Genomic DNA, 12688 nt, shown 5'->3' with positions numbered 1-12688 from the left:
TTTGTGAAAGAAAGTTCCAATTATTGCTAACTTTTATCAACCTTTGTCTACAGAGATGCTTCCTAACACTTTTCCCTCGGATGCTGCCTGACAAGCTGCGCTTTTCCAGCACCACTCTGATCTAGACTCTGATTTCCAGCATCTGCAGTCCTCACTTTTGCCTATCTTTCCTGAGTGGTCTGGCCCTAATTTTTAGTCTATTTCAACTAGTTCTAGAATCTCAAACCAGTGGATATTTTTCATTCATTCATGGCTAGGGCAGCATTTATTGCCCATCCCTACTTGTTCAAAAGGCAGTTAAGAGTCAAACACATTACTGTGGAGTCACATGGAGGCCAGATCAGGTAAGGATGACTGTTCCCATCCTTAAAGGATAATTGTGAACCAGATGGGTTTTTCCAAGAATCGACAATGGTTTCCTGGTCATCAATTAATTTCAAAATTTTAAAAATTTAATTACAATTCTACCATCTGCCGGGATTACAACTGAGGTCCTCAGAATATTACCCTATGTCTCTGGATTAACAGTACTGTGATAATACCACTAGGCCATTGCTTCTCTATTAACATAGTTTATCTTTATATACATTGTCTTTTCCTATTAGTATCTTGAAGTCTCTAATCGGATTACCTTTTAATCTTCTAAATTCTAGAGAAAACAGGCCTAAAACACTCCTCATAATGTAATCCCTGAGGTCCAAATATAATTATTACAAACCTATTTTGTATTCCCTCCGAGGGCAATTCTCTTGACAAGGTGCTGCACAAGAGGCTGTTGAGGAAGTCAAGGGCCCATGGTGTTAGAGGCAAGATGCTCATATGGATAGAAGCCTGGTTATCTGCCAGAAAGCAGTGAGTGCGGATAAAAGGATCTTTCCTAGGATGGCAGTTGGTGACAATGGTGGTCTACAAGGCTCAGTGTAGGGACCACAACTTTTCGCTTTAGACATTAATGAAATAGATGAAGGAACTGAGTGCATTCTGACTAAGTTTGTAGATACAAAGATAGGTGGAGAGACAGGTAGCATTGAGGAGGCAGAGAGGCTGCAGAGACTTCGGACAGGTTAGGAGAATGGGCAATGAAGTGGCAACTGGAGTACAACATGGGAACGTGTGAGGTCATGTTGTTTGGTCGGAAGAATAGAGGCATGGACTATTTTCCAAATGGGGAGAAAATACAGAAGTCTGAAATGCAAAGAAACTTGAGAGTTCTAGTCCAGGATTCTCTCAAGGTAAACTTGCAAGTTGAGTCAGGAGTTAGGAAGGCAAATGCAATGATGGTATTTATTTTGAGAGGACTTGAAAATAAAACCAGGGTTGTATTTGTGAGGCTCTATAAGGTTCTGGTCAGGCCACATTTAGAGTATTATGAACAGTTTTGGGCCCTATACCTCAGGAAGGATGTACTGGTTCTGGAGTGTGTTCAGAGAAGGTTTACAAGAACGGTTCCTGGAATGAAAAGCTTAACATATGAGGAACATTTGAGGACGATGGGTTACTGGGGGAAAGCAGGAGAATGGGGTTGAGAAACCTATTAGCCATGATTTAATATTGGATGCAGACTCAATGGGATGAATTACCTAATTTCTGCTCTATGTCTTATGTTCCATTTGTGCCCAGGTCTGTTCACTATACCAACCAGTGGCAAATGGTACGAAATTTTGGCAGGTGCAAAATACTTCAGACTTCAGTCTTCCCAATGTTAGTGTGAAAGAAATGGAAGTTCACCCATAACTGGTTATTGGGCAAGCAGTCTGATAGTAGAGGGGTAATAGAGGAATTGAGAATGGCAGCAGACAGGCAGATTGAGGAGTCATCAATGTGCACATGGACCTTGTAACCCCATTTCATGCATGAAGTTGTCAAGGGGAAAACAAGATAGACAAAGGATGGAGATGGAGGAGATTACATAAGTAGTGGTGCCAAGACACGAGAACAATGATAACATTGTTTATACTGAAACAACTTCTAAGAAGTTTCTTGACTGGCTAGGTCCAAATGGGAGCATGCAAAGCACAGGAAAGGCTTAACTCCACGACCCTTGTGTTGCTGGTAGGACTTGAGCCTGGGAATCAGCCTGATTGTCGAGCTTGACGCACAATTGGGCAGGGCAAGACTGGAAAAGGACACAGGACAAGTTATGTTACAACCCTAACCTGGTGGGATGGGCTCTGGTCCTTGGATTCCTGAGGTGGGGAGCATTAAAATCCTACTTATGAGAGATCAAATGCCATCATCAGAGGCTTGAGGAGTCAGAGCTGGGCAGCAGGAGGTGTGAGGCCTTGAGAGAGATTGGAAACATTGGGAAGATTGAAAGATCTGGGGTAAGGTCAAAAGCCTGGGAGTGGAGAGAAAACTTGAGAGACCAGAAGACGTAGGGAAGGTGGGAGGTCAGAGTTTGGATGGAAAAGGCTTGGGTACTGAGTGTTCAGGGGCCTAGGGAAATCTGGATGCTTCTTTGGGACAGGAGATTGGAGACCTCAGTTGGAAAGGTTTGGGTATTATCAAAATGGTCAGAAGTTTCCAATGTCAGGAGCCTGGCCAGACAGGCATGTTAGCCACATGTTGAAGGACTTGCCTCATGATACAGCAGTTCCTCAATTCTATTTAGTTGAGAGAATTCCTGTAGCTGGGTTAAATTTCAAATGATGAGTAAAGACAAAATTGAATCACATAGCCTCATTATAATGTTAACAATCTGAAAAGACCATGTGGACTGATATCAAGTTGCTGTCTGAACTGAGACCTTTCACAGTTTAATAATCACTTCTCTTTAACTTCATTCAACCCAAAGAGAGTAAAATTCATCCTAATCTTTCTATGATCAGATGGAGTAAATTGGAATCATGTCAGAGAAAATCCATTGATTTGGATATTGGATGAAAGATACGAGAGGGCAGGGAATGTCTGAAGATGACAAAATATTCAGTTATCCAGAGGAGGGGGAATTCACCATGTCTGGTCATGAAAGACATGATTTGTATACACAGATGCCTCCTTAAAACAATTGAAAATTTCCTATACAATTCCGAGAGAATTGGTTGAAATGCCCAGATTGCTTTCAGACTGATGAAAAGATAAAATCGTTCTCAGTTAAAAATGAACTGCAGAGAATATCTTGATTAATTTTCCATGTTCACATTGTAACAATTAATTTCAACCATCCTCTAGTCTCTAGGTTCAAATCCAATTCATAGTTATAGAGTTATAGGGTCCAACAGCATGCAGGCAGGCCCTTTGGCCCAAACTTGCCTATGCTGACCAAAATGTCTAACCACGCTAACCCCATTTCCCTGCACTTGGCCCATACCCTTTCTAATCCTTTCTTATCCATGTATTTGTCGAAATGTCTTTTAAATATTGTTAAAGTACGCTTCAACCACTTCCGCTGGCAGTTCATTCCATATGCACATCACCCTGTGTATAAAAAAGTTGCTCCTCAGGTTTCCTTTTATTTTTTTCTCCTCTAACCTTAAACTGATGCCCTTTAGTCCTTGATTCCCCAACCCTGGGAAAAAGACTGAGTGCATTCACCCAATCCAGGCCTTTCATGATCTTATACACTTCTATAAGATACCCCCACAGTCTCCTACGCTCTAAAGAAAAAAATCCTAGCTAATCCAACCTCTCAGACCGTTGAGTCCTGACAATATCCTTGAAAATTTCTTCTGCACTCTTTCCAGTTTAATAACATTCTTCCTATAGCAAAGTGTCCAAAATTGAACACAATACTCCAAGCAGGGCCTCACCAACATCCTGTACAACTGCAATGTAACTTCCCAACTTTGATATTCAATGCCCTGACTGATGAAGCTTTCTTCACTGCCCTGTCTATTTGTCCACTTTCTGAGAACCGTGCACCTGTTTCCTCTGTTCTACTACATTCCTTAAGGCCTTACCATTCACCATGAAACTCCTACCTTGACTTGACTTTCCAAAATGCAAGACTTCACACTTCACTATGTTAAACTCCACTTGACATTTCTCAGTCCACTTCCCCAGCTGATCAAGGTCCTGCTGCAATTTCTGATAACCTTCCTCACTATCCATGATACCACCTATTTTAGTGTCATTAGCAAACTTACTAAACATGGGTTCTACATTTTCATCCAAACCATTGATACAGATAACAACAGCCAAGGGCCCAGCACCGACCCCTGAGGCACTCCACCACTCATAGGCCTGTGATCTGACAAGCATCCTTCTACTATTACCCTCTGCTTTCTATCACCAAGCCAATTGTGTATCTAATTTGCCAGTTCCCTCTGGTTCCATGCAACCTACCATGTGGAACCTTATCAAATACCTTACTGAAATCCATACAGACTACGTCTATCACCCTGCCCTCATCATCCTTCCTCATCACTTCAAAGAGCTCTAACAAATTTGTGCGGCATGATCTCCCACGCACAAAGCCAAGCTGACTACTCCCAATCAAACCCTGTCTTTCCAACTGCATGTATATTTTATCTCTCAAAATCTTCTCAAGTAACTTACCTACCACAGATGTTAGGCTTATTGATCTAAAGTTCCCAGGTTTTTCTTTGTAGTTCTTCTTGAATAAGGGCGCACATGCTACCCTTCAGTCTTCCAGGACCACACCCGTGGCTAATGATAACTCTAAAAATTATCAGCAAGGGTCCTCACAATTTCTTCTCTAGCCTCTTTGCAGTGTTCTTGGATATATCTAGTCAGGACCAGGAGATTTATCCAGCTCCATACATTCTAATACGTCCAACACCTCCTGCGATATGGATTGTCCCCAAGATATGACCACTAACTTCCCCACGTCACCAAGTCTTTACATTTTTCTCCATGGTAAACACAGAGGAGAAATATTCATTGAGGACCCCATCCATCTCCTGCAGTTCTAAACATACATGTCCACTTTGCTCCTGAGGGGCTCTATTCTCTCTCTAGTTATTCTTTTTCTTTTAACATATTTAAATAATCTCTTTGGATTCACCCCAATCTTCTCAGCCAAGGCTACTAATGGAATTAAAATCCTTTCTGTCTAATGAGTGAAAAGGCAAAGTGCAAAGTTATGTTTCAGTAATCTAATCCCAACATGATTAGTCCAAAATGCCAGCTTTCCTAAACTTTGCAGTAAGATGACACTCAGAACACCAATGGTGTTACTAGGGTACCTCATTCAAAATGACCATGGATTGGACTTTTGCTGTTATTGTGTATTACTGCCCAAACTCTCTGACTGTGGTTCATCATTGGAAAAGCAGACTTACTGAATTTAACCTTCAATGGTCATCTTTGCAAAGATGATTCACTGATGCAGTGAGGGTGCTCCTTTGATGGTTAAAAAATAACTATTAATTTATATAGTGTCTTTCATGTCTTCAGGATATCTCAATAAATTTTACAGTCGGGGAATTAATCTGAAGTCAGTAATTTATTTTCAGAGGGGAAACACAGCCGCCAACTTGCACAAAGCGCTGAGATAAATTATCAGTTAATTTTAGTGTAAAAACAAAGCTTTAATCTAAATTTCAAAAAGGAATGTGCTTCATAGCCTCAGCACGGTTGGGTATTAAAGTTCCTCAAAGTTATGGATTAAAAAATATTTTGCTCAAAACCTATAATGTACTAATTCAGAACACATTAAACAAGCTCCTAACCAAATTCTCAAAAACATGATACAATAAATAAAAATTACAAATAATAGCAAAAGAATGAGCTGGAGCCCAATCTTGACTATTGGTTTAGATTACTAGAGCTTCAGTTTCATGTCTAATTCTTTTGAATTCTTTGATTACAGCACCACTTTGTAACCAACTCCACATTTTCATTCATCATTTATATAATTCCCACATGTATTTTAGTGTTGATGTTGGAAAGCAAAGTTCTTTAAACAAATATGAAATACATTTAAAACATGAAAAATTATCCTGTACAGAAACGAGAAAAGACCATGTTCACTTGTATTGGCCTTCAGAGCCAAATAAACCACTCAACCTGATTGTTTGTATAATACATGAATAATGAGTACATTGGAAAGTTACAGAAGGAACATTTAAAATGGTTTAACTATAATTTATAAAGGGAAGCACCTTCAGGTGAAAACAGGCAAGTGAACTCCCAAAATGCCTGAAATATAGGCTTGAATTCGTCAACATCTGGAAGAGCAAATAGGTCAACATTTCAGGTAGCACCCCCTGTCAGAGGTTAGATCAGAGTAGTGCTGGAAAAGCCCAGCAGGTCAGGCAGCATCTGAAGAGCAGGAAAATCGACGTTTCAGGCAAAAGTCCCTGTCAGAGCCTACAGCCTAATGTTTGCAGCATCCCCTTTATTTGACATCTTTTATTTTTATTTTCACCACTAAATAGTTTATTGCAACAGACTGCTTACCCAATTGCTCCTCCTGTTCAGTCCCATTATCAGCTGTTCCCCAGAACATGATGTTGGTCAACATCGTGCACAAGAGGAGAGAGAAGCAGCAAGAGACCCGCTGCACTCTGGTGAAGGAGCTCCTTGGGGGGCGAGCAAATATCGAAAACCAGATATGTTGATCCGTGAAACTTTCAGATGTTTTTATGAAGAACAGATTGCTGGAACACATCAAACAGGACAGGTTTCAGTTATGAATTCTTTCAAAGTATCCTAAGATGAATACAAGTTAAAAAAAGTGTGTTGTTTATGTTAATATCACAGACTAGTCACTGGATCCATGTCAAAGTGATATCAAACATAATATAGTCACACATGTGACATTAAGTTTCATGTGTTGGAAAAGCAAAAATAGGAACATCACAAAGTCAGTATTAAAATATTGATTTACAATTGCTCATGAAGTGCTTTACACAGATCATTGTGAAATGTATTAGCCTCCTTGACATCCTAGAAAAGCACAAAAGTGCAAATTCTAACCCAATTATAAAATGCAAAGATAATAAATAATAGCCCCATCAGCAGCTGAAAAAGTTAATACTTCATTTGTGTATTAAACTATATCTGTTCACTTTTTGATTGTTAATGGACCTGCCTAGAAATTTTACTTTTAACAATCTATCTTTCATTCCATTTTTGTTTCTGATTTCCAGCATCCACAATTCTTTCTACAACACTGAAAAGAAATGAAAGATGGATTGTTAAAATTAAAATTTCTAGGCAGGTCCATTAACAATCAAAATGTGAACAGATAGAGTTTAATACTCAAATGGTGTAGCCCTCTGAGCTAAAAGGTCTGGGTTTGGGTCTCACGTACCTTTGGACTTGACGGCCAAATAGGTGGAAGAATATCTAATGTTAACTTACTCATCAGTGGCATGTTACCTGAAACTAATATATTCTGTCCACTGTTAGGAGAAAGTGACCAATACCTGACATAGTTGAAGAGTGTGTTGCTGGAAAAGCACAACTATTCAGGCAGCATCCAAGAAACTGGAGAATTGACATTTCGGACATAAGCCCTTCATCAGGAATGAGGCTTGTGAGCCAGGGCTGAGAGATAAATGGGAGGGAGGTGAGGCTGGGGGAAGGTAGTCGGAATGCAACAGGCAGATGATGGTGGGGGTCAAAGTGGTAGGTCGGAAAGGAGGGTGGAGCGGCTAGGTGGGAAGGAAGTTGGACAGGTAAGATTGTTCAAGAGCACAGTGCCGAGTTGGAAGGTTGGATCTGGGATAAGTGGGGGGGGAGGAGAAATGAGGAAACTAGTGAAATCCACATTGATCCTGTGTGGTTGGAGAGTCCCAAGGCGGAAGATGAGGCGTGCTTCCTGTAGGCATCGGGTGGTTAGGGTTTGGGGTGGAGGAGGCCCACACGGGATCAATGTGGATTTCACCAGTTTCCTCATTTCTCCTCCCCCCAACTTATCCCAGATCCAACCTTCCAACTCGGCACCATCCTCTTGACCTGTCCTATCTGTCCATCTTCCTTCCCATCAATCCGCTCCACCTCCTGTCCGACCTATCGCCTTCACCCCACCTTTATCTACCTATCACATTCTCAGCTACCTTCCCCCAGCCCCAATCCCCTCCCATTTAACTCTCAGCCCCCTTGGGCCACAAGCCTCATTCCTGACGAAGCGTTTATGCTCAAAATGTCAATTCTCCAGTTCTTTGAATGCTGCCTGATCGGCTGTGCTTTTCCAGTAACACACTCCTCAACTCTGATCTCCAGCACCTGCAGTCCTCACTTTCTCCTAGTTGATTAAGACCTGACATTGGGAAGGAAAACATATGCACAGCTCTTCATATGAAATCTTAGGAATATACCTGAAATCTTTCATTTCTGCCTCAGAAGCGAGATGGAAGGTTTTATCAAGAACAAATTGTCCAGCATCAACAGCTAACCAGCAATTGCAGAAAAAGTACCATTGCTTCCCTGTTTCTGGATCTTGTATAATTACATGGTTGATGTACCTGCAGTTAATGAGAGTTCAGCCGTTAAAAAAAAAAGAATTCATTCTGTAGTAAGTTAAGCTTCATCAGGTTTAATGCACACAGTAAAACAGTAAAATAATGCTGTACAGGATTGTGAAAGCACTAGAGAATGAATCACTAAAGTACATTTACCAGGATGGACTGGATCCTGAATTATTATGCCACAGTCTAATGCTGGTGAGGTTGCCCAATGGGAATGGAGTAGCAAGGAGAAACTCATCCACTGACCCTTGTTGAAAGAGTGGTTTCTTCGGATCAGTCAGGTGATGGGAGTCACTTTGGCCTGCTGAACCATACAGCATCATTACTACCTAAGCAAACAATAATAAAGCAATGTGTTATGCATCTTATTGTCACAACTCCAAAATTGCCAACTGTCTTACTTGAAGTTTAGACATTTTTAGAGCAGGAAAGTAAGCTGAAATTTGCAATTGATCCAAAAGTGAGGAATTTTTCTGGTCCTAATGACAAGAATCATGGAATGTTGTCATAAGTGTATAAAAAATTTGGAGATTGAGTGGTATATTTACAAATGCCAATCCATGTGGCCAGGTTCCGATTGTATTGAGTTATCACATTAACATCATCCATCTTGCATTATTTTCATTGAGTTTAGGCAAGAAGCAGTAATTCTGTTAGCTCTGCCATGATGTCATAGACAGATGTCAATGGCTAAGATTCTCATCCAAGTACTGACACCAGGCAGTATTCTCCGAGTCTCCGGGAGGTGAGTAGGTGGGCCCAGTAAAACAGTGGGTAACTGTTAGATTGACCCCATTCCAAAGTGACCCATGTTTGGAGAATTTTGCAAACAACAGAACCATACCCACCTCCAAACAGATATCATTATGTCACACAAGGACCAATGTAAGAAATTATATATCTTGTAAGCTGTCAACTTTTGTGTCAAGAGTATGATTTATTATGGAGTTCTGGGAAGCACAAGCTATAAAATCTCCTTTTCTGATCCGAGGCTCAAATCCTGAAAGTCATGACCTAACAGCAATTCTTCAAGGAAAATACCCAACTTCTCAGTGTGTAATTACTGGGATCTTACCAGCATTGTCCAAATTCAAGAAATAAGTCAAAACTTATGACTCTTCAACTAGTTATATCTGTAACTGCAATTAATGAAAAATGTATTACAGTCTGATTATAAAATTTAATTAACTGTTTTGTTCCTTCCGTGATTTCTGCAGGTTATCTTGAAGCCCCAATTACTCTATTAACATTTCAATTTAATTAATTTCTATAGTATTTGCCTGTATTTTCATTTTCCAGACCTTCGATGTAGTGCCTGCTCCTCTTCGATGGCCTGTGAAGACTTTTACCAAATAATGGTATTTGGCAAATGGATCATTATCTGCAAGCACAGTTTTCTTCACCTAAATGAAAGACAAATTTTGAGATGATACAATGCAATTACTACTAAACAACAATTTTAAGATTTTAATAAAAATTTGAATGTTATATTTTTGAGCATTAATGGTAGTGCAATGGTTGATGATCTGGTTGTTGTTCCCAACATGGTCAGCTCAAAATCTGACCATGCACCTCTCTATACAGTCTGTGGAAAAGACTCTTTTGCATGCAGGTAAGTAGCAGGGACAAATCTGTAAGAAGCTGCTTCTCTAATCACAAGCTGACTCTCTCCTGTGCTTCACTGGTGAACCTATCAGCAGCAAATGCAGAAGAGAAGCAGCCTGTGATTGAGGGAGCAACAAATAATGTAGCGGTGACCTCTCTCTCTCTCTCTCTCTGCACCTTCTTTGTGGCTGCAACACTATATTCTACACTCTGCTCTGCTAACCTGATACATTTCATATGCCTGCATAGTTTGCAAAACAACACATTTTACTGTATCCCGGCACATGTGAAAATGATAAATCAATCAATCAAGTGGCAATTCCAAAATAAAGTGCACATTCTAAAGGCAGTTCAGGAATGAAGTGATTGGTTCTACATGTGCACAATCATAGAAGGTTGTAGCAGAGGCTGTGGAGGCTAGGTCATTAAGTATATTTAAGATGGAGATAGACAGGTTCTTGAGTATCAAAGGGAATCAAGTGTTACGGGGAGAAAGCAGGAGACTGGGTATGTGAAACACATCAGCCATGATTGAATGGTCTGAATGGTCTTATTTCTGCTCCTATGTCTTATGGTCTCTGTTGAGAAAGTGGCTAAAAAGGGGTTTGGAATCGTGTTTTTTTTAAATACATACATTGAGAACAAACATAAGAAAGCTATGATGATTCTCTAAAGCACTGGCTCAGCACCAACTCGAATATTGGGTGGAATTTTCCCAGCCCTGGTGCAATGTGGGCTATGTTGAGTAATTTGGGAAAACATGGTGAAAATGAATAAATCTGATTGTCGATGTTAAGAAAAAAGCTGCATTTTTTCCCCTTCAGGTTTTAACATTGAGTTGAGAATCTCACTAATAAATGGTAATCACCTTATTTTCATGCATTTATGTCACATTAATAGCTCATCTCGTCTTCTTTCCATACAGCTCACAAGTATTGGCAAGAAATCGGATGGCCCTAGTTGCCAACAGGAAAGTCAGAGCGGTTACTAAGCAGAAGCTGCATTCACCATCATCTTTATGGGAAGCAACTGTCTCCACCTTTTGTCAACAGAAGTTGACACTGGCAAAGCACCTAACCTCACCACATCCTCATGGCTGATCTTGGAGCAACTTAAAACACACTTTAGCATTTCCTCACTGTTCACTGACACCTTATATTGTAATGCTCCTGGCAGATGACACATCCATCTCTTACATCTACACAGGATGCATACTGTGGCTTTTAACTTGCTTCCTTGGCACTTACTTTGCACTTGGCTGTTCACAGCATCTCTGTCTTGCCTTTATTTGTAAAGCAGACAGACAGCTTGTCATGGTTATCCCGACTGTAGAAAAAGGGGATAATTGTCAGTAAGTAACTGTCATCATACTCAATAAAAGACACTCTCTGATCCCAGTCCAAGGAGGTGGTCTCAGACAGTCAGGTGCTTCTTGCGATCAAGGTCAAGGGCTCAGTGTCTTTCCAGTGTGGGGTTTGGGACCCGGTTCTACAGGTCAGCTTCAATCAATCTGTTGGCTGTAGAGACACCACTCAGAGGTCTGAGCTGTGCTTCGTCCTGAGGTTTGGGTTGATCAGGGGCCAGTCCATGCAAGGAAGCATAAAGTAGGGAAGCCAAGTCTGGTGATGAGCTGAATTAGGTTGCGTGGCTAATGGGTGAATGACACTGAAGGGTTCAATTCCAAATCTATGGGTCAGCTCTTATACTACATTGGAGGAACTGGGGTGGAGTGGGGAAGACCATAAGAACCATAAGCCATAGGAGTGGAAATAAGGCCATTCGGTCCATTGAGTCCACTCTGCCATTCAATCATGGCTGATGGGCATTTCAACTCCACTTACCAGCATTCTCCCCGTAGCCCTTAATTCCTTGTGACATCAAGAATTTATCAATCTCTGCCTTGAAGACATTTAGCGTCCAGGCCTCCACTGCACTCTGCGGCAATGAATTCCACAGGCCCACCACTCTCTGGCTGAAGAAATGTCTCCACATATCTGTTCTGAATTGACCCCCTCTAATTCTCAGGCTGTGTCCATGGGTCCTAGTCTCCTCGTCTAACGGAAACAATTTCCTAGCATCCACCTTTTCCAAGCCATGTTTTATCTTGTAAGTTTCTATTCAATCTCCCCCAATCTTCTAAACTCCAACGAATACAATCCCAGGATCCTCAGCCGTTCCTCGTATATTAGACCTACCATTCCAGGGATCATCCGTGTGAATCTCCGCTGGACACGCTCCAGTGCCAGTATGTCCTTCCTGAGGTGTGGGGACCAAAACTGGACACAGTACTCCAAATGGGGCCTAACCAGGGGTTTATAAAGTCTCAGTAGCACAACGGTGCTTTTATATTCCAACCCTCTTGAGATAAATGACAATGTTGCATTCGCTTTCTTAATCACAGACTCAACCTGCATGTTTACCTTTAGAGAATCCTCGACTAGCACTCCCAGATCCCTTTGTACTTTAGCTTTACGAATTTTCTCACCATTTAGAGTCTACACTTTTATTCTTTTTTCCAAAGTGCAAGACCTCGCATTTGCTCAAGTTGAATTCCATCAGCCATTTCCTGGACCACTCTCCCAAACTGTCTAGATCCTTCTGCAGCCTCCCCACTTCCTCAGTACTACCTGCCTGTCCACCTAACTTTGTATCATCGGCAAACTTCGCTAGAATGCCCCCAGTCCCTTCATCCAGATCATTAATAT

The 12688-nt window shown here is 41.0% G+C and overlaps 1 protein-coding gene across 1 annotated transcript in view; it reads right to left on the bottom strand.

Moving 5' to 3' along the window:
* LOC132824062 (polycystin-1-like protein 2) overlaps positions 1-12688 on the bottom strand; it is a 111479-nt gene that overhangs the window by 55616 nt on the left and 43175 nt on the right. Inside the window, 5 exon segments of the mRNA XM_060838330.1 lie at positions 4790-4799; positions 6350-6563; positions 8229-8375; positions 8529-8707; positions 9680-9781. Of these exon segments, the coding sequence (XP_060694313.1) occupies positions 4790-4799; positions 6350-6563; positions 8229-8375; positions 8529-8707; positions 9680-9781 (652 nt within the window).

Source organism: Hemiscyllium ocellatum, chromosome 17 (assembly GCF_020745735.1).
Source record: "Hemiscyllium ocellatum isolate sHemOce1 chromosome 17, sHemOce1.pat.X.cur, whole genome shotgun sequence".
Classification (NCBI taxonomy): domain Eukaryota; kingdom Metazoa; phylum Chordata; class Chondrichthyes; order Orectolobiformes; family Hemiscylliidae; genus Hemiscyllium; species Hemiscyllium ocellatum.
This window is presented reverse-complemented; position numbering and strand designations above follow the sequence as displayed.